This window comes from Panthera pardus, unplaced genomic scaffold (assembly GCF_024362965.1).
Source record: "Panthera pardus isolate Hobbes unplaced genomic scaffold, ASM2436296v1 HiC_scaffold_25, whole genome shotgun sequence".
Taxonomy (NCBI): Eukaryota; Metazoa; Chordata; class Mammalia; order Carnivora; family Felidae; genus Panthera; species Panthera pardus.
In genome coordinates this window covers 53960772-53982759 of record NW_026526821.1, presented here as the reverse complement: position 1 = coordinate 53982759, position 21988 = coordinate 53960772, and the positions used below count along the sequence as shown (strand labels likewise).

At 46.8% G+C, this 21988-nt stretch overlaps 1 protein-coding gene across 2 annotated transcripts in view; it reads right to left on the bottom strand.

Moving 5' to 3' along the window:
* Nucleotides 1-7651: 7651 nt before the first annotated feature.
* UXS1 (UDP-glucuronate decarboxylase 1) overlaps nt 7652-21988 on the bottom strand; it is a 95767-nt gene continuing 81430 nt past the window's right edge. For both annotated transcript variants that reach the window (XM_019428482.2, XM_019428483.2), the window contains exons 11-15: nt 17607-17650; nt 14036-14096; nt 10880-10937; nt 8860-8963; nt 7652-8515 (exon numbers count right to left, since the gene is read on the bottom strand). In XM_019428482.2, the coding sequence (XP_019284027.1) occupies nt 8384-8515; nt 8860-8963; nt 10880-10937; nt 14036-14096; nt 17607-17650 (399 nt within the window). In that variant the 3' untranslated portion in view covers nt 7652-8383. The remainder of the gene's footprint in view (nt 8516-8859; nt 8964-10879; nt 10938-14035; nt 14097-17606; nt 17651-21988) is intronic.

Genomic DNA, 21988 nt, shown 5'->3' with positions numbered 1-21988 from the left:
TGAATTTTACCTCCTGTCATTTGACCTGTGGAGCTAGGAATGATGATTTTGACTAATTGTCCATCTATGATCTTTCCAGCTGGCCGCTGACTCAGACACGGTTCTGTTGTGGGAAGTATAAACACAATCATCATCATTTCCTTCTCCCATCTGTATATTACGTCACTGCAACCTCACTATCACCTTTAAAGTAGGAAAATCGGGTGTTATCACCTTCACTTATTTTTTTTTAATATCTTCAACGAGTTTTATTTCATTAATACTTGATTACTGAAATTCCCTTTTTAGCTACTGATTCCTATTTAATCCTTTTCGGTGCCTATCACATTTTCCTCCCTTTATTTAAAAGTAATCTTTCAGGGTACCTGGGTGGCTCAGTCGGTTAAGTGTACGACTTCAGCTCAGGTCATGATCTCGCGGTTTGAGCCCCGCGTCGGACTCTGGGCTGAGAGCTCGGAGTCTGGAGCCTGCTTTGGATTCTGTCTGTCACTCTCTCTCTGCCCCTCCCCTGATCACACTCTCTCTCTCTCAAAAATGAATAAACTTAAAAACAAATTTTTTTTAAAGTAGTCTTTCAAATTCAAGTTTTGCCAGAAAGACAGCACAGGGCATCAAGCACAGACCGTGGTATAGCTGGAATGCTTAACATGATTAGATCTTTCAGCGTCATGTGACATGATCATGGGATTTGTTTTCCTTCATGGTGGAATATATTGATCAGGGTTTTCAAATACTGTACTAGCCTTGTATCCCTGCAATAAGTTCCACTTGGTCCTGGTACACAGTTCTTTTTATATGTTGTTAATTCAATTTGCTAACATTTTATTTAAAATTTTTGCACCTAAAAGTTAAATTTAAAAAATTTTGCACCTATACTCATGAGAGATATCGGTCTGTAGTTGTCCTTTTTTTGGTACTGTCTTTGCCTTTTTTTTTTTTTTTTTTTAGGTTTTTATTTATTTATTTAGAGAGATAGAGAATGAGCAGGGAAGGGGCAAAGAGAGAGGTGGACAGAGGATCCGAAGCGGGTTCTGTGCTGACAGCAGAGAGTCTGATGTGGGCCTTCAACTCATGAACCATGAGATCATGACCTGAGCTGAAGTTGGATGCTTAACCAACTAAGCCACCCAGGCCCCCCTCTTTGTCTGGTTCTGATGTCAGGGTAACACTGACTTCATAAAACAAATTGGGAAGTGTTCCTTCTTCTTCTAGTTGCTGGAAAAGATTGTGTAGAATCGATGTGACTTAAGTATTTGGTAGAATTCTCCAGTGAATCCTTCTGGGCCTGGAGATTTTTCAGGAGGCTAATTATGAATTCTATCTTATACGACTATTCAAGTAACAGATCCCATATTGGGTAAGTTGTGTTAGTTTGTGCTTTTCCAGGAATTGGTCTATTTCATCTAAGTTGTCAAATTTACATACTGAGTTGTACCTAGTATTCCCTTATATTCTCTTGATGTCTCCTAATTGGTGTGATTGGCCATTTTCGTTTAATGTAATTATCATATTAAGGCTTAAATCTGCCTTTTTTTTTTTTTTTCTACTTGTTTGTTTCCTTTTTCCCATCTTCCTGTGGGTCACACATTTTTTTTTTTTTTTTTTTTACAACTCTATTTTTTCATTTGAGTATATCTCTTTCAGGAGTTGCTCTACACATTACATTGTATGTACACACGACTTCTCAAAATCTACTGGCATCAACTTTCACCAGTTTGAGTAAAATATGGAAGGTTTTTACCTTCCAGCATTTATACACAATTGCCTTATTTCCTTTAAATTAATTGAAAACCACAAGAGTGTTATAATTTTTCCTTCAACCATCAAACATAATTTAGAAAACGTTAAGAGAAGGAAAACCTATTACATTTTCTCTTATTTTTGCTCTTTTCATGTTCTTCCCTCCTGCCTGATATCCCAAGTTTCCATCTTTTGTCATTTCCTTTTTGTTTAAAGAATTCTACTTTAGTCGTGCTTTTAGGGTAGGTCTGCTGTGAAAACACCTCATAGTTTTCCTTCAGAGGAGAATGTCGTACTTTCCCCTCCATTTCTGAAGGGCATTTTCACTGGATTGACAGTTCTTTTCTTCCAACACTTAGAAAATGTGCCACTTATTCATGGGCTCATGGTTTCTGATTAGAAATTCCCCGGTCATTCTGTTTTGCCCCCAAGGCAATGTGTCTTGTCCCTTTGGCTGCCTTTGAGATTGTTTTACTTTGGCTTTAGTTTTTCAGTTTGACTATTACGTGTCTTGGCATGGACTTCTTTGGGTTTTCTTATTTGGGGTTCGCTTAGCATTTTGAATCTGTTGGCTTATGTTGCTTTGCCAACTTTAGGAAATTGTCAGTTCTTTTTCTTAGAGTATTTTTTTCAGTTCCATCTCCCTCTCCTCTCCTGGTACTCCAATGACATGACCGATTTTTTGTGATACTTCCATACATCTTTTTTTTTTTTTTGGTCTATTCTCTTTTTCAGACTGGGTAATTTCTACCGTTTCATTTTCAAGTTCATGGCGTCTTCCCTTTGTCCTCTCCACTCTGCTCTTGAATCCATCCACAGAGCTTTTTATTTTCATTATTTTATTTTTCACTTCTACAAGTTCGATTTCATTCTTCATATCTCCTCTTTGCTGAGATTTTCCATTTTCCATGTTCCAAGCATGTTTGTAATTGCTTGCTGAAGTATTTTCTTGATGCCTGCTTTAAAATATTTATCAGATGGGGATGAGAGAGGTACAGCATCAGTAATATAGTCAATGGCATTGAAGTAGTGTCCATTGTATGGTGGCAGATGGTAGCTACACTTGTGAGCATAGTGCGACATACAGAATTGCCAAATCACTATTTTGTACACTTCAAACTATGTAGCATTGTGTCAACTACAATTCAAAATAATTCACAGTAAACAAAAACTAAAGATACATAGAAGTTAAATATTTGTCAGATAATGCTAACATCTGTTGTCTTCTCTTACTCAGTTTGATCTTGGTTCTTGGGGTGACATGATTTTCCATGGACACCTGGTCAATATTCTAAGAGAAAACTCTGGGCCTTGGCAGGTCTCCTCTGATACTGCTCCTGTGAGTAAGAGGGAGCACTGCTCTTTACTACCTGGTGGGGGTGGAGGTCCAGGCTCCTCACTGGGTCTCCACGGATGACATTCAGGCCAGAAGGGGAAGGGGCACTTCATTACTGCTGCCCAAGTGGTCCCCACTGGGGTTGCTTTGTAACTACTGATCAAAGAGCTGAAAGTCCTGACTCGCCACAAGGCCTCTGACACCACCCCAGTGGCAAATGAAAGGGACACATCAATACTACTGGGTGGAGGTGGAAGTCCATGACCCCCACGTGGTCTTACATCATACAGATGGGGTCATTACCAGCCATCAGAGATGCGAGTCCCATATCAGGCTGTCTAGTCCCTAGCTCCCACAAGGCCTTCCGGGATACCACCAGGGAGAGGTGTGGGGGTGGGGGGCTGGCTGAGGCATCTTGTCACAGCCAGGCAAGGGAAACTCCAGGCCCAACTTGGCCTTTAATGGCAGAAACAGGATTGAGCTACAATTTTCTCACGTGGTATTCGGCTGGAGTAGATCCATTATTGTTTGAAAGTTTTCTGCCTTACTAGGCTGCCCCTTTCCTGGTACATTTGTTATAGCGAACAGGTTTGAGGGGCTTTGACTGTGTCCACTGGCATTTCTGGCTTGTGGCTTCTCCATTCGGGGATGTATGAGGCAAGAAGAAAATCCAGGGAACTCCCTACTTGTATTAGTTTCCTAGGGTCGCCATAACAAACACTGGACACTGGGCGCTTAAACAGCAGACACTTATTTTCTCACAGTTCTGGAGGCTGCAAGCCCAAGGCTAAGGTGTCAGTAGATTTGGTTTCTCATGAGGCCTCTCTCCTTAGCTTGCAGATGACTGCCTTCTGGCTGTGTCCTCATACGGTCTTTCCTGTGCACATGCACACAGATGTCTAAATTTCCTCCTCATAAGTCATCAATCAGACTGGATTAGGGTCCATCCTAAAGATCTCATTTTTAACATAATAATCTCTTTAAAGACTTTATCTCCTGCATTCTGAGGTCCAGGGGATTAGGGATTCAACATGTACATTTTTGAAGGGACACAAGTCCACACATAACACCACTGTGACCTTCCTTAGGTCCTGAGGTATGCAGTTGTCTGCTTTCTTCTATCCATTTCCTAAGCCTTCCTATGTTTGATTTATATATAATGTCCAGAATTTTAAATTGTGCTTCCTGGGAAGAAAAGGGAAAGTCTTATCTACTCCATTCTTGGAAACAGAAGTCTTTCCCTTGCATTTTTATCTTCTTTTCTTTAAAAACTCACCTTCTGTGGCTGGCAAATGGTAAAGCCAGTGAATCTTCCGCCTCCTGCATCCCGGGTCTGTAGATCACATCACATTAGTTTCATTCCGAACGAAATATATCTTAACAAACACAGCAACACAAAATTCAAAGTGTACCCAGACAGCAAGACTTTCAAACACCGTTAAAGTTCTTGCACGCGCCCGCCGTGGAAGGAGCTTGCAGGTCACTCCTCCGTCCCAACTGCTAAGAAGCAAAACTGGAACCACCACCAATTCTTCTTACATTCAACAGAGTAGTGAGGTCACAGGGCAAAGTGCTTTCCCCCAAACTGGAGACTGGAGAACATACAGAATCACAACTTAGCAGGATAGCAAGCTCTGAGCGAACAAGGACCATGGGAGTGAAGTCTGAACTGTGACGCACAAACTACTGGAGGCTCAGTGTGGACAAGGCTTGGTTAAGAAGCCCAGGGGGAGACGGTCACAGGGGGACCCACGGTTTTGTGTTTTATCTCTAGTTCCACCTGGTTCTCTCGGCAAAGAGCGGAGAAACACTTCATGCTCCTGGTGTGCTGAGGCGAGAGGAAGGAACTGTTTGTGGAGTACACCAGAGTACCCAGTTGTCCCTAACAAGACCTGCCCTCGAGAGACACTAGTCAACCAGGGTAACCTGCTGGGGTTATCTCAGAGCCTAACTGACCTGGAGAATGGGAAATCATGCCAGCCCCCACTAGACACCTTCCCGCCTAAAAGGAGAGAAAAAAAAAAAGAGATTTTTGATAGTAAAACCTTCTTTTTTCCTTCCCTCAGCACAGCTGTAGATAAAAAAATGGCCCTGATTCCTAATGTGCCTAAGGTACAAATAGGACACAGTCAAGAATTTTTAAGACAGAGGAAACAGGTGGGTCAATCTTGGTAATTAGAACAAAGCCCTACTGGAGTCTTTGAAGCAGTGTGTGTCCCTTCCTCCATATAGTAAACAGTTCTCAGGGCAATGCAGTTTTTCAACTCCCTATCAGATAGAACGATCAGCCACAGAAAGTCTAGTTAATACACAGAAATCACCTGTATACGCAAATTGAAACCCACAGCTCCTCTGCCCCAGGAAATCACTGAAAAGCTCCCAGATCTCCCCGTCGCCCTTATGAGGCTAAATGGTAAGTCACTCCATGGCCAGACCAGCATTTCACTCAATACAACTTTGGAATTGAGGATGAAGTCAAGCTCACAGTCCAGCCCAGAACCCTCAGAGAGGCAGCCCATGCAGCACCAATGTCGTGACTAAAGATGCCACCAGGGCTCATGGAGTGGTAACCAGGCTGCTGCGAGAGTCTAACTGGGGACAGTGGGCCAGGATCAGTATCTAAGAGCGTGTAGCTGAAAACCAGTAAGTTTTGATTCTGTGATGTGCACCTTGCTTGAGCCCATTGTCACAGAAGGAAGAGGAGTTGTGCCCCAGCACTGATGCCCAGGTCAGGAGCTGATCCTGACACGTAGGGGCATCATCACTACCCACTCCCCTGTCCCTCTCCAGGCTCCCTCAATACCACTTTCTTCTCTCTCTGGGACCTTCATATGCTCAATCCAAAGCTTACATTATTTCCCTGGATGCATGACCCTTTTCCTTAGGGGGAATCAGACATGATCCCTCATCCCCTTCTTTCTCGTTTCCTGAAAATTTTTATGAAAATCATGGGGACAGAAGTCAAAAGAATTCCAGAATTCTAGACACAAGCAAATAACAAGGTAAGAGAATTGTGCACCCAAGGCTTTTGGGTACCCCCAAACTGTACTGCCCACCTTAGGTCTACAGAAGTTCACTCCAGGTCTCTGTTTGCTCTTCATGTCTGGGATCACCATTAGCGGCTCTCAAACCTCTCAGCTGTTCACCTCTGCCCAGGAAAAGGTGTATCGCACATTTCAGGCCAAAATAATGACAACTGAAATAAGAAACCTTCCCCGAATCCTCTCTTTCTCCTTGACACACGGTCCAGTCTAGCAATGATGCTCAGCTCCAGGAGCCTTCTGGGGATTAGCATGACAAATGAAACAGAACCACAGCTTCCTTAGCCTGGCCTCCAAGATTCGGTGGGAAAAACATGTCCAATTAAGAAAAAAAAATCCCTAAGTGCTTTTGAAGGGCAGGAGAGTCTGGCTTTCCGGGGTTAGCTGTGGAAACAAGCATTCTGCCTGCTCATGCAGAGCCACCTGGCTTGGAAAGTGCAGTCACTCTAACTTCCTGCATTGTTCTTCCATTTGTTTTAAAAGGAATAACAAAAAATCCTAATGCTAAACCTTGAAAGAATTCTTTAAAAAAAAAATTTTTTTATGTTTATTTTTGATAGAGCACAAGTGGGGGAGAGGTGGACAGAGAAGGAGACACAGAATCCAAAGCAGGCTCCAGGCTCTGAGCTGTCAGCACAGAGCCCGACGTGGGGCTTGAACCCACAAACCGCAAGATCATGACCTGAGCAGAAGCCAGATGCCCAAGCGACTGAGCCACTCAGGCACCCCCCCCCCCCAAATTTTTTTTAACGTTTATTTTTTGAGAAAGTGAGACAGAGTGTGAGCAGGGGAGGGGCAGACAGAGAGGGAGACACAGAATCCGAAGCAGGCTCAAGGCTCTGAGCTGTCAGCACAGAGCCTGACGTGGGGATTGAACTCATGAACCGTGAGATCATGACCTGAGCCAAAGTCGGTTGCTTAACCGACTGAGCCACCCAGGTGCCCCAAAGCTTGAAAGAATTCTTAACAAAAGCAAAAGCTCTCAAAGTTTTCACTCAATGAGCCTCGCTTGCAGATCGTACAACAAAGAGCACTGCTTTTTCTCCATCTGGTCTGTGCTGCCCAGAGAGGGACACGCGCAGACTCAGACCCTGGGTGAACGCTGAGATCTCTCCACGCTGCAGTTAGCATGCTACGCACATTCAGCCCTGCTAGCTTAGCAGTTCTTAATATCCACTCATCAAATTACATGTACCAACCTGGTTGTTTTCAGATTTTTCCTCTAAATTCTGCAGTATTTTTCTTCTTCTTTTACTTTGAGAGAGAGAGAGAGAGAGAGACAGACAGACAGAGAGAGGAAGGCCGAGTCGGGGAGGGGCACAGAGGGAGAGAGAGAATCCTGAGCAGACTCCTTGCTGTCCGCACCGATCCCAACTCGGGGCTTGAACCCATGAACTGTGAGATCATGACCTGAGCTGAAATCAAGAGTCGGATACTTAACCGACTGAGCCACCCAGGTGCCCCCCTACAGTATTTTTCTTAGCAATTCAATAATACACATGCAAAGCAGAAAGCCAATCTTTAGAACTACAAGTGGGTTTCAATATTTTATTAAAATAGCATATATTTAACCACCGTTAACCAAGAATACGTTAACTTTGTCCCCCCACCCCCACCCCAAATACGCAGCACAACACAGTAGTGATTCTGAATATCCTTGATCGTGATAACCAACAGAAGTATTTCAAAGTCAAGTTTGCAACTAAAAACGAGACCTTGGAAAAATTCTGAATTAAAAGAAACATAAAGCCCTCAAACAGAATTCTTTTATTCGCCTGAGGAATAAATGCCGGTGTGCCACCCAACTGACAACACTGCTTAAGTTTGCTTTTTTTTTTCTTTATGCATAGTACAACGTCTCATTTATAAGTACCCACTTTTATAAATAAAATTGGCATTTTCACCCCATTTAATGTTCCTTTTCAGCTTCACAAAGAAACCAGTAAATAAAACTGTCAACGACAGTCACAACATATGCTCTCGTAGCAAGATAAAAAACGTGAAAATACGCAAAGATGCATCTACGCTATTTTACATAAAAAGACAGATTTTAAAAAGTGCAAGGCAAAATTTGCAGTTTTTTGAGGGGAGTTTTTAGGCACATCCATTTCTTTAAAGCAAGCTTCAGAATGAAATTCCAGTTTGTTCTTCATGACACCTGTTTTAAGTCTTTCCTTTAAAAAAAAAAAAAAAGAAGAAGAAAAGAAAAAAAATACATCCCATCAAGTGTGAAACAGGGAGTCTCCCGTCCCGAGAAGTGAGGTTTTCAGTTATGGCGTGTCCGTCCTTTTTTTATCCTTGCGGGCTTTGGTTTGGGGATGTATTGATTATTTGCCTGGTACTCAAGTTCTTTGCGGAAGTAGTGGATAGCTTTGTTTAAACCTTCCTCCAGCGGGACCTGTTTAAAGAGAAAGAGAACAGGAGACAAGGTCACTGTCAAGAAACAGCGGGAAGCAGGAAGAAGTGCTGACATGGGTCTGCCCTCTGGAGGCACACTCACAGCACCGTGCCACCACCCTGGATGCTGCTTTCACGGATTCAGCCACGTGCGTGTGCAAGTTTACAAGAGCAGGCTGCATCGTGGGCTCCCATTTCCCCCCGTAACAGAAGACAACACATGAAAGGAGAAGCCATGTAATAGCCTGGAGAAAACCCTACATCTTGTCTGCCCAACCACGCCAGCGCCCAAGAAAACCACCACGGGCCTTTGTCAACAGGGCAGCGTCGGGCCCGCGCACTCACCACGGGCTCCCATGCCAGCATCATCTTCGCTTTTCTGATGTCAGGTTTCCTTTTCTGTGGGTCATCCTGGGCTTCGGAGAGAAACTGAATCTCACTTCCACTTCCTGAATTGTTGCAGAAAAAAGAAAGGTAAGAGAATCACAAACCACTCTGGGTGTGACTTCTGCTATACGCCTCAAAGCAAAATCCCATCTGTGCACTGAATAAGGGAGCACATTGCAGAACACATTTCTCACGGAGTCACTGAGCCACGTGAGGAACTGTACCTCTGGTCCTACGAGAGCTTGGTGAGAGGCGGTTACTCTGCCTCCACAGGCCTGAGAGAAGGACAGGGCCTGTTCTAGCTGCCAGCTCCAGGGCAGACCAGCCACCATCAGCGAACATAGCAGGCATGCCCACAGGGTCCGACTCCGAAGTAAGTAAAAATGGTGAATGGGGAGTGTGGTCATCTGTGATGCCGATGGCCCCAGTGAGCCACATCTGAGGCATTCATGTGCCGCAGGAGCGCCTCGCTGGAATTGGGCCGGCTGTCAACTCGTTTAACCAAGTAGAGTGCAGGAGGAATGACCGTGGGCCAGTCCCGGGCTGATGCCTTATGGAAGGCCTGACCATTTATGCACCTGCAGGTGTGAGCTCTGAGCCAACACATAAGCTGTCCAGCTACCCTGCTGGGGAGATCACATGCAGAAGGACAGAGAACCTGGCTTGTCCCGCATCCTAGCAGGGCCCCTTCCCTGCTGGCCAGCAGAATGAAGCCATACCAGGGGCCATCGGCAAGACCTGCAGAAGAAACCCCCAGCGGAGGCCAGCCCCGATCACAGATTCACAGATTCACAGAACAAATAGGATGGTTGTTGTTTTAAGCCTCTGCAGTTTGGGCTGGTGTACTTACTACTCAGCCTTTCACAGAACCACAGAGGATCTTGTCAAAATGCAGATTCTTATCCAGAAGACATGGGTGGTGTGTGTGATTCTCCACTTCTAACAAGTATCCCATGGGCCCCACTTGGGGTAGAGGTTCTGAATGGTCTAGATCCCAGACAAGCTGTTATCTGAGTACATCCCTTCCCTACTTGGGTAGAGATGGGCAGACCCAGAGTGGGAAGGCAGGGGGAATAGAGCTAGGGGAGGCAACTGGGGCTGTGAGATCCTGCAATTTACGTCTGAGGAAGGTCAGCTCCCGTCCTGTACAACTGTCTGGAGCTGATTAGAACATGCTGGTAGATGACAGCCCCATGCCAGGAAGGACAGCCCTGAAGAATCAGCACACCTAAGTGTGGGGTCTGAATAGGCAAGGCACTTCAGAACATCCTATGTTAGGCTTACCCCAGGTCTAACCACTCCAACCTAGTTGTGTCTTGACTCAAATTTCTCGATCAACTATGGAAAACAGACACCCCCTACGAGCCAGACTTCCCAGAGCTCCAGTAAGCGTGCCGAAGTGAGGACAGGCTTGCCCAGTGCACATTTGCAGCCCGAGGGCTGGATGAAGATACACGAGCTTCTTACAGCTTTTAGAGTACGCCCTTGACTGGGGCTACTCCCAGTGTCTACGCTGCCTCCAGTGGGTGATGGCCGGGTTGGCCAGAGCTGTAAAGAGCTTGAAATCGCCAACAGGTTCTGTCAGAAACATGCAAGCTGGTGTCGCTCCCTCTTGGACCTCCAAAATCCCCTTCTCATCACTGTCAGTGATGACTGTTTGGACATCAAACAATCGTCACCTGTGCAGCGCTCCACCAGAACCGTGTCTTGAGCCCTGGGAACAAGCGCTTCCTCCTGCTCCACCCCGACCTGCTGACGCAGCTGTGACCACAACCCATCTCCTTTCCCACGCCCCTTCGTCTTTATCTTCCCATTACTTAATTAAAGAATCAGAAAACAATTAAGTGTTCCTGATAAAGTTCTGCTTTTTATCCAATTCAATTAGCTTGTATTAATTACACATTTTTTAGTCAAGGTGTTATTAACTGATAGCGCGAGTGCTGCCAATTTCACTCAGCACGGTGTTTGTCCTACTTACCAACAAGGTTTTTAATTAACTGAGCAAATTCTAGGATTGTGTGTTCTTCTGGGTTCCCCTAAGGAAGAAACGGTTGCTGATTAGAAGTGTAATCCCAACAGCAGAGATCTCTACCACTCAAACTGCATGTACATCTTCAAAGCATCCACGGGCTAACTCTGGCATCTTAGAAAGTCACCAGGCTCCTGCCTCTTCCTGTTTCATCAGGTGCTTAACTGATCGGGATGCTGACTAATCCATCCAGCAAAGTACTAAATTGTACTGAGTACTGCTTTTGTCCTCCAGACTTTGTTAACAAGAACACCCCTCAGCTAGGTCAAGAGCATCTAATAAGGACATACACATTACCTGGCCTAGAAGACCAGGAGAATTTCTGTATCTAACGTTACTATAACTGCGTTGTCACTTTGCATAAAAGTTTGGTGCTGCAAATTAGCTCTCCTAAGACAATATATTTCCCTCTGGATGCACTGTGTTAACAACTTCAGTAATAATGGATTTGCAAACTTGCACAAGGAGGCTGTAACAGAAATGAAATGCACTCATGGATGAGGGCTCTGGGCAAGCCAGAGGGAAAGACTCGATGTGGTTTATAAAGTGAGCTTGCTTTTGGGGGCTTTAAGGAAAATCATTTTCTCCTTTCTTTTCTTCCCTCACACATGACAGCAGCCACTGTCCTTCTTCCTTTCCTATTCCTGCTACTATCTATTTAGAGTGCACACGCACAAGCAGGGATGCGGGTGGAGAGAGAGAGGGAGAGAGGGAGAGAGGGAGAGAGGGAGAGAGGGAGAGAGGGAGAGAGGGAGAGAGGGAGAGAGGGAGAGAGAGAATTCTAAGCAGGCTCTGTGCTGTCAGCACAGAATCCGACCCAGGGCTTGAACCCACAAACCATAAAATCATGACCTGAGCTGAAAGACTTGCACGCTTAACCAACTGAGCCACCCAGGTGCCCCCCAATTCTGCTACTTTTATTTGCCACCTCCTCTCCATCATAAGAGACCACCATCAAGTTTGGCAATTTCATATCCTAAATACGCTGCACTCCCAACTTCCTGGTCTGGTCGAAGCTAGAAGGAAAGAGAGGCAGGAAGGGACCCTGGTCTTACATATGAGCACAAAGGAAGGACTAATTAGCAGAGTGGAGTGATAGGAACTTGGGAGGGAGGGCCCCTGTCTATGTCAGGACTACTGGCAGACATTTTTCAGACTTCAGGGAAGACAGGTTTCTATAAGAGATGGAAGTTCCCAAATGGCCCTGTGCAAAGCCACATAACCCCCAGAAAAAAAGAAGGAAGGAGCCGGGTATCTAAGACAAGATTGGTTACTTTAGGAGGGCGATAACTGACAACATGCACATTTTAAAGGGTCTGGAGCAAAAACCCAGGATGAGGGTGGCATGGCCTTTAAAGTATCAGGTAAGCAAATGCTCAAAAGACACTGAGGCTCACAAGACGTGTCTCATTCTATTTTTAACTTCACATTTCTTCAAAAGTGCATGAAGGTAGCCCTACGTAGGCCCTTGCAGCAACTGGCCCCCATGATCGGTCAACAGCCAGACAAGGGAGTGACGTCTCCATGTCTCCTGTTTGGTCAGAATTCCCTCCAAACTCAGGGAGACAGGAACTCTACAGCTTGACTGCTGGTTACAAAGAAAAGTACAAGGAAAGGTTTTTGAGGGAAGTGGTTTCAAGAAATAAGCAGGCATGACCACTCCTGTGCAGGAAGCAGGAAGAGGTGGTTTGGGAGAAGAACCTGAAACAGACTCCAAGTCTTGTCAAGGTGAGGCCATGGCTCCAAAGAAGCTACTGTCAGGGGCCATAGGCAGAACATCTTGAATGATGGACAGTATACACTGGACAAGATAGAATGAGGGTGTCTGGGTGGTCAGTTGGTTAAAGTGTCCAACATCGGCTCAGGTCATGATTTACGGTTTATGGGTTCGAGCCCCATGTTGGGCTCTGTGCTGACAGCTTAGAGCCTGGAGCCTGCTTCAGATTTTGTATCTCCCTCTCTCTCTGCCCCTCCCCTGTGCGTGCTCTCTCTCTCTCTCTCTCTCTCTCTCTCAAAAATAAACATAGAAAAAAAATTAAACAAGATGGAATGAAGCCATTCAGAAGACAGTAAGCAAGAGGGTAGGGGGACTCCAGACATGAACATGAACTCTGGCTGAGAGCTGGGGAGAAGACTCAGAGGGTTTGACCTTGCCCTCCAAATGCTTGGAAAGCTACCACACTGTAGAGCCATCAGACTAGCTGTGAATGGCCCCCATGCTGGGAAGTAAGGCCAGTGGGTAGCTCACAGTCACAGACACCAAGATTATAGTTCCAAATATAAGGAAACTCTTCCTGCCAATGAAGTGCTCTGAAGGGAAGCACGTTCACCAAGCAGAAAACCGTGGGGCAAAACCACCTTCTGATCCCTCTAACAGAGAGACTCTGGGACCATGGGAAGCAATGAAGGAAGCCACAAAGGTGCTCGGGGCAATCAGCTGAACTACAGATGTGATGAGAAACTGGGAAACTTTAACAACTTCTGTGATCTGACTCTCACTTAACAATGTCTTACAGAGAGTAGATTTATTATGTCAAACAACGGAGAAAGGAATGCACACAAAAAAATGTCCATCTACAGCCACAAAGGCTGTCACACATTTTTAGACCCAGGCCATTCAGGATGACAGAGGTGGGTGTTGTTGTTGTTGTTTTATTAAAAAAAATTTTTTTAACATTTATTTTTGAGAAATAGAGTGTGAGCAGGGGAGGAGCAGACAGAGAGGGAGACACAGAATCCGAAGCAGGCTCTAGGCTCTGAGCTGTCATGACAGCACACAGCCCGCCTCTGGGCTCGAACCCATAAACTGTCCGATCATGACCTGAGCCGAAGGCAGACGCTTAAGTGACTGAGCCACCCAGGCGCCCATGAAGGTGGGTGAGCGTTTATCATGCCATTCATCATGCCTTGCAGACATTTTACTCCTTTGCAAACTCTTACTTTGTTTTGTGTTTATTTTTTCCTCTGTTATTCAGCAGGCAATACACACGTATGGCCTACGTGTGCTGCTGGGAAATATAGCACAGCCTGCTGCCCTGCATGGTTTTACAAAAGCACGGAACTCTAACATGACCTGGGGGGCATGGAAGGGGCGGACGTACTCACCAGGTTGACGGGGCTGCTGACGTTGCTGTTCATGAGAGCCACGAGGCCATTCACCAGATCGCTGGAAAAGACGGGAAGGCAGGGTCAGGCGTCGCCTGCTATAGTGCCCAGGTGCCCTGCAGACCCACCCCATCTCCCGGAAGAAAACCAAAACCCAAATGGAAAACCAACAGTCAAAAACAAAATCCTGCAAATCAGCAGCGTTGAGAATGCTGTACTCATGGATGATGACATGATGTCTGGGATTCGCTGTCAGTGTGTGGGGGACAGACGGCTAAACAGGATGGAAGCTGACTGATGGGCCTACGTGCTCTACTTCTGTATATTTCTGGAACACTTCAACGATTAAGCAATAAAAATAAAATAGGCGTACACCCCCAAAAGATGGTGTTTCTACAGCTTCTGATGAAAAGTCCATGTTTAATGTGAACCATGTAGCTGGTCCATGTGAAAAAGCAATGATTCAAAAAAAAAAAAAAAAAAAAAAAAAAAAAAAAAGACCCACTGAAATGAGAGCACTCCAGTATGTAATTCTCATACTGGCAAATCACAGATAAAGCCAAACAATGCAGGTTGAAATAAACCGGACCACTGCTGCCGCCCCTCAAACTTCACTTTACCACCTCCCCCTGCCCCACCCCCACCAGACTCCTCGCATGGAACGGTCAGGGGATCTGGATGTTTCAGATGGATCGTGACCGACTGGGCCATGAAGGTGAAGAGAAGTAAGCAAACTTTCGCTTACCAAGGTTTGGTTCTTATTTTCAGAGGCTTTAAAGTGTGGCTCTGTTAAAAAAAAGTTACTTCGTAAAAATGACACCTCACTGTGGCACACAAGCACTTGTTCCACGTCTACTTTCATCGGCTGTGCTGCTCAGGAGATGTTTAAAGTTCTGCTCTGGTGATCTAAAGGCAGTCTATGTTGAAACCTTCCCCTCCTCCTCTGTCATTACCAGCAAGGAGCAGGTTGCCAGGGTCAGTTTCCAAAAGAAAACCTGTTTTTGCTTTCCTTTTCATTAGGGAAAAAAAAAAATCTGGGGGGTGGGATATTTAGCAAACTAGTTTCTGAATTTTTGTCTCTGACGATTGAGTATTTTATGTGAACATGCCTAAAGTCCGTTCCACTCTCATAGGTCAAGCTTCATCACGATGGCAGTAATTATTATATTACATCACAACACGTCTCTCATGGCATAGGCCACTACATAACTCGTAAGAAGACGTTAAAAGCTGCCATTCTGTAGCATCCACAATCATTTTTTGAACTGAAGTGGGGTGGGGGAGGGAGGGCCCGCATTAAACTGGAAGGCAACGGACTCGTGCAGTCATCCTCGTGGCAGGGACACGCATCTTTTATGTAATAAGTTGGCAACTTTTAAGGTCAAAATTGCACAGATCACACTTTTAACCTGAAGCTCTTTGAAAGTGTCATTTTGACAAAGTGACTTTAAAAAAAAAAAAAAAAAAAAAAAGCATGACTTTCTTGTGTGAATGAGGCTGTAACCTGACCATGAAAACATCAGACCCAGTCATGCCAAGATATGAATGTGTATGGTATGATCACCTGGACCTCAGAAACCATGAAATGTCGCTTCAGGGCAACTGTGGATTTTGGAAAGTTAACTTAGTACAGTAAGCACAGACTCAGACGTTGCACATTTTTAACTGCAAAGTAAACAAATTCTCAGTTTCTAAAAAAACAGCTTGGTAAAAATAGCAAAACTGTAAGTTATCTGCCTCAGCAGGGTCTTGAATAACAAAAATTGGAAGTCAGGAGAGCGGTCTGCCCGAGCTTGCTACAGCCATCGGAGCACACACCGTGGGCACGTTTGGTCCTGAGCTGGCATGGTGTCGGTATGTGCACCACTGAATTCTTAAAATATTTTAATCACTGGCGGAAGAGGTATGAGGCTATTTTAAATGAATTTTGTATCTGCTGCTTTTGAAATAATGAGCATGGCGAAAAAGATCCAGTTCTAACTGCTCTGTTACTGCACAGTCTCAATGACAGTTCACGAGCTGTCACCGCTGGAGACGTTTGGGGGCCACCGGTGAGGTGGCTCCAGGAAATGCCAGGAACTGCAGGACTCCCTCATAATGTGCACAGACTGGGGGTGGGCGAAGGCAGGTGGGATGAAAGTGTGTTATTAGGAAAGATGGTGCTCGATACCCAGAGGTCCAATTAAGATGGTCCGGATACAGAAATGTAGCATGATGAATTTTCTCTGAGCACATGGTTCCTGGGGTAAGTGCTTTGAAATGAAAACAATCCTGAAGGAGTGGCTGCTGCAAATTTCCTGGTTAAATCCTTCTTAAGAGTATCTGGGCAACAAAATGTACCAGTTATATTTTACTCCCAGGCTTTGTGTCCTGCTTGGCAAGACACTCAAGGCCAGGGAGGGAAAAAAAAAAAAACAAAAAAACAAAAAAACAAAACCAACCACTGACCGTGATGTATGTTTATTCATGGCTTTCTTTTAGACTAAATGTGAAAATTAACAAATACTTTCGGGGGAAAAAAAAATCTATGGTAGTTGTTTTTATTTTTGTTTAAAAGACTTTTTTTTTTTCCCTAGAAGTTCTATTTTTCAAAGAGACTTCCACCCAGGACTCTCACATAATCAGACAAAAGTCTATGCGGTTGCTCTGGCCAAGATGGCCCAGACCTGTGCCCGCCCCCCCACCACCCCATCACTGCTGTAGCACCCCTGGGATGGCCTCGGGACACACCAGGAATAGCATTTTCCGAATGACAGGCATCCCAGGGTATTTGCATTGAAAAGTGAAAAATACAGGGTACCCAGATGCAGAGCTGGATTTTACGAGGATTTAGGATATCAGAAACTAATAAAGAACTCATAGTAACCATGTCATGTGGGGAAATATTTTGGTATATCCAACTGTTTATAACTCTCTTCCCAGAACCCAAGCTGCATTTTAAAATGTCACCAACTGAACTGACAAGAAAACTAGACATATGAGGATTAACAAGAAAACGATAAAAATTACCACGTGAGACTATTCAACAAAGTTCTCAAATGTATTTTTTTCCGTTCCAGCATAAAATCTGACATGAGGACAGTCTACCTTATCTTTCCCTTAATGAGGACAGTCTCACCCGCCCCAGAAAGCCACATTTCAAATGGGTCTGATTTCAGCACCTGTGGGTTTGCTGGATGATTAAGGCCATCTCTCCAATTGGTGTGAACCGGAAATCAAGTCGCCCTCAGAACTGGGCAAGTTTCCCTATGAAACACTAGGTGGCAGTAAAAGATTAGCACATGAGTCATAAAAGTCTGGGACTTACTTGCAAAAAAAAAATTAAAGATTTTAAACGTGGGGCTTGAACTCGCAACGCCGAGGTCAAGAGTCACATGCTCCACCAACTGAGCCAGGCAGGCGCCCCTAGAATTTTAGCTTTTAAACAGAGAACCCCAAGGGCTTTCCATCTGAAAATTAAAACGGACTTTTAACCGAGCCACGACAGAGATGTGAAAATAATTAACGTATAAAACAGACACAGGCTGTTTGGGCCGCACCACCTCTGCCGGAAGCGGCCCAGCTGCCTTACCTGACGTACTGGAACGCTCTCGTCTGCGACCCGGATCCATACACCTAGGAGGAAAGCAACAGTCAGGCTGCCCGAGAAAACCACACTGCAATGGGAAAACGGGGTTCCTGAGAACTCCAGGGGCACAGACTGACCTCAGAACTGACAGCGGAGGGGCAGTGATGCGACAACTCACTCTGTACTTCAAAATAATGCCCCAACACGAGAACGTGCACATACACACGTCAAGTCTGTCCTCCAGAGTCGGCAGCGGGAGGAGTTGCTTCTACTGCGGTCTTGTGATGGGTCATGGATTACGTTGGGTTCTGGGGCCTCTGCGTCCAGCAGGGTGACGGACACGCATAAGCAGTGAGCAGTACATGGAACAGTCCACCCCGACTGCCCATCAGAACAGCTGGTGCTCAGTCAGACCAGTCACAGAATCTCTGGGGAGGAGGCGGCAGGCACCTCGGTATGTTTACAACCAGTTCCCCAAGCGATCCTAATGTGCAGCCAAGTTTGAGAACCACCCAGGAAACTCTGGATAGGAGATGGAGGTGGCGGGAGAGAGGAAGGGGAGGGCTTCAACGCTCCATTTGTGTCCCCTGCACATCGTCATGTCTCCGGGCCTCCACTCGGTTCCTTTCCTCCACCGCTACAGACCCCCTTGTCTAAACGTCCCCTCCTTGTGACACTTCCCTGGCTCGTTCTCCAGGCCAGAATGAACGACTCTGCCCTTGATGCTCAGCCATTCACACCATTCCTCTAGACTCTCTCCGCCACTCACACCAGCTTCCTAGGCTGTGGGCTCCTGGGCACAGGCGCCGTGTCTGACTCACCCATTCCCTGCTGTAGCACACACCACCCGTGCTCCACGAACATGTGCTGAACAGTAACCTTGTAAGCTCTGCAGTTTACAACCGCTTAGAATGAAGAGATGGACACAGAAGGCTCTTTGAAGCACCCCCTATAGTCACAGAGAAGGAAGGAGTCACAGGGCTTTTGTTTGCCTGCTTGTGGTGGGAAGGTGGCAGCGGGGAGGACGAACCACCTTCTGGGACAGCCTGATTTCCAAGCCGGAACAGAACAACACCGGCGCCTCCTGCCACAGGCTGCCTGATGCCAAAGAGGAGCCGGAGGCCAAGAGCCCCACAGTCCACACCAGCCTCCTGGCCTTGCTTCCCAACAGGGCTATGCAGGGCTCGGGCCGCCGGACTGGAGAAGCAAATGGGAAGGGACAGGTAAAGGGAGAAAAGCATGCCTCACAGGCACCTGCCTTTTTCTTTCTTTAAAAGGTTTATACCTGAATAAACATTTGCATATACCAACGTCAAAGGGGCATCAGACTGACCTACTGGGGCGAAGGCCCTCCCAGTGAGAAAAGCCCAGGGAACTGATTTAGGGAGCCTTCTGTCTACAAGACACAAAACATCGAAGAAAAAGGAGTGCACCTCTCAGAAGCAGACCCACCCTTTCCGGGCAGTTCTGCCTGAACCCAAAGCCTTGGTCTTGCTGGCCCTTCTGCTACATTTGGGCAAGTCAGAAAGGAAGCCTCAGGCCCAGTAAGTAGGAAGTAGAATTGGGAGTGGGGGAGGGCCATCCACTACTGCAATGCTGGCTCGTCCCCTTGGAAATCCACCTCCATCCGAGGGGTCCTGCAGGTGTGACGCCCGTAGTATTTTTCGTACAACCTCATTACAGATGGGGTCATGGAAGCTCAGAGCGCTGCAGTGACCGGCATCCAGGAGAGCAAAGTCTACCCTGACTCCAAGTCCGGGGATCTTTTTCCTACCCCACCGCATCAGTAATTTCAGAACGGCCTGTAGCTTCAGCTGTCAGCGATGGCCTACAAGTTGGCACTGAGCCATTCTCCCATCTCATTATAATGTGATCCGATTTAGAAGACCCCCTCAACCCGAGTGACCGCATCCTCGATGCATAGGTTTGCACATATGAAAGCCGTACTGTTGGTTGTCGGCCATGTACCTGCCGCTCCCGGCTTGTGGAGTCAACATGGAGGGTGCAGACACTCCTCTCTGCCTGCACCTTCCCGCCGCCCCTGCTCAGGTCCCTGCGACAGCAGGTCAGGTGGTCTGCTGCCACGTGCCGGCAACACGCACAGAAGCCCACTGCACGTGCAGAGCAGCAACGGCCTTCAACGTGCCTGGCTGCAGGCGTGGTCTCTACTCCCACGAGCCCTCCGTCCCCCTGATGGGACCCAGTGCCGCGGGCTGGCTGAGCCAGAGCCAGAGCCAGAGCCAGGGGTAGGTTAAGTGGGCTGCCCGCGTTAGGACTCTGAAGAATCACACCACACGCCTTCTCAACAATAGGAGTTAAGAGAATCGTGATGGTGACGCTCACAAAACGTTGTAAACCCAGAGGGAAAACTCAAGCAAGCTGCGTCTGTTGAGTGTTTCGCACAGTGGCCTTGTTCAGAGGGCCCTCCCAGACGGGGCAGGGATGACCAGAGGCCAGGATGTCCTCAGGCACACCTCCCCAGCTGTAGGCACCTGAGTCGGCAGAAGCGGGGCTCAGTCTGTCTCCTTGAGACCCAGAGACAAAAGCCCCTCAGCAGCACCCCCACCGCAGACACCTTCCACTGAGGTCCCACTTGATGTCCAAGTGGGGTAGCAACTGGCCCTCGGAAAAGTCCCTGTTACAGAAGGAGGCAATGGGAGGACCCCTATGCCCAGGCTGTGGGAGGAATGCAAGGATCCCGGGGACCCCCACGCACAACTCTCCTGGATCCTGTCGATGATCGACTTTGAAGATGTGCTCCAGTGTGTGCACTTAGTTCAAATGCACTGTGAGCGGTGCCCCTGGACCCTTCTTCCCTTGCATCCTTATAAAGTCCTATTGGATTTAAGTTTCTGTAGAGTATCGTATCCTTCATCTCTGCTTTGGTTTAAATCCGTCTCCCTATATACGTCCCCAGTATTTATTAATACGATGACCTTGAATTCTTGTGTGTACAGTTCACTGTGTGCAACGTGAAGAAATAAAGAAAGGGTGCACGTGGGAGAGAGAAGATGCTATGTGCCCCTCTCCCCAGCAAATACACCCACCCTGACCTCAGAGCACCCGGAGCCCTGCACACCCCCCGGCCCAACCATAAGGCACACCAGGGCGGGCACCGAATCTCACCCACAGTCCTGACAACAAGCAGATAAGCAACAAATGCTACAACATGAACAACCCAGGGCCTGGTGCTGCCGGTGAGTATGGCACAGCTCCCACGGCTGCCTAGTTTTCCTCTACGGGAAGACAGCAGGGCTTTTAGCAGCTCTGGCTTCGCTTCATGGAACGAGAGAAGAGCAAGGAGATTCAGGGTCCTGCTCAGTCTGGTAACGAGGGCTGTGTGCAGGTCAAAGCAGAATGGAGATTCAGGAATTCCCAAAAGGGAGAGGTAAGCCAGTGGGCGGGGAGGCAGCCAAGAGCACAAGGAGCACTACCAGGGAGCATCACAGGGGAGAGGGGAGGAGCATACTGAACACTGCAGGGGAGCACCACAGGGGAGCACTCTGGGGGAACGCAGCAAACGTGGGGGGCATGAGGAGCACTGCGGGGCGATGGGGGTCATGGGGAGGACAGCCAGGGAGCATGGGGAGCACTATGTAGCGAGCAAAGAGAGTAGCACAGGAAGCACTGCAGGGGAGCACAGAGAGCATGGGGTCATGAGGAACACGCAGGAGTATAGCGAGCTCTGCAGGGGAGCACTAGGGGGAGCATGAAGAGCACCACAAGGAGCTTGTCAGGATAAGGAACACGGGGGGTGGTGGGCGAGGCATGAGGAGCCCTGCGGGGCAGCATGGGGCGCATGCATCAGCCCAAACCCCACTGCTGTGCCTCGTGCCTCTGTCAACGAAGGCCCCAAATCAGAGAGCACTTCCGATACTACACTGTGGATACAAACAGTGTATAAATAAAATGCAGACTTTGGTCTCAGAAGTAGGGTTTCTCCAAAATTTCCCTTTAGAAAAACAGCAAGACTTTTTAAAAGATACAGACTGTGACTCAAACCCCAATTCTTACACATCCAGAAAAAATCAATGTTATCTGCAAGTTGGAATAAATCACAGGAAGGTGGCAAGACAGAATTAAACCCCACTGTGAACATGTGTATAGGTCACATGTGAGCGAGCAAGTGCTTAAACTGAATGGTGAACTCAAGTCTCTTCAAAATAAACTTAGTAAGCTAGCCCTCCTCGACTATTTTCTAAACTCAACTATTTTCTAAACTTTCTGAACTGGATTGCAGGATTTTCTGAGCTTCTGTGTGCTCAAACTAGACAGAACAGAGCTTCTGTGCGTGACTCACAGAACTCAGCAAAATATTCCGAGTTACCCTAACAGAGGTCTATGACTCAAGGTGGGGACAGGTCCAAAGAATGGTATTTGCCCAG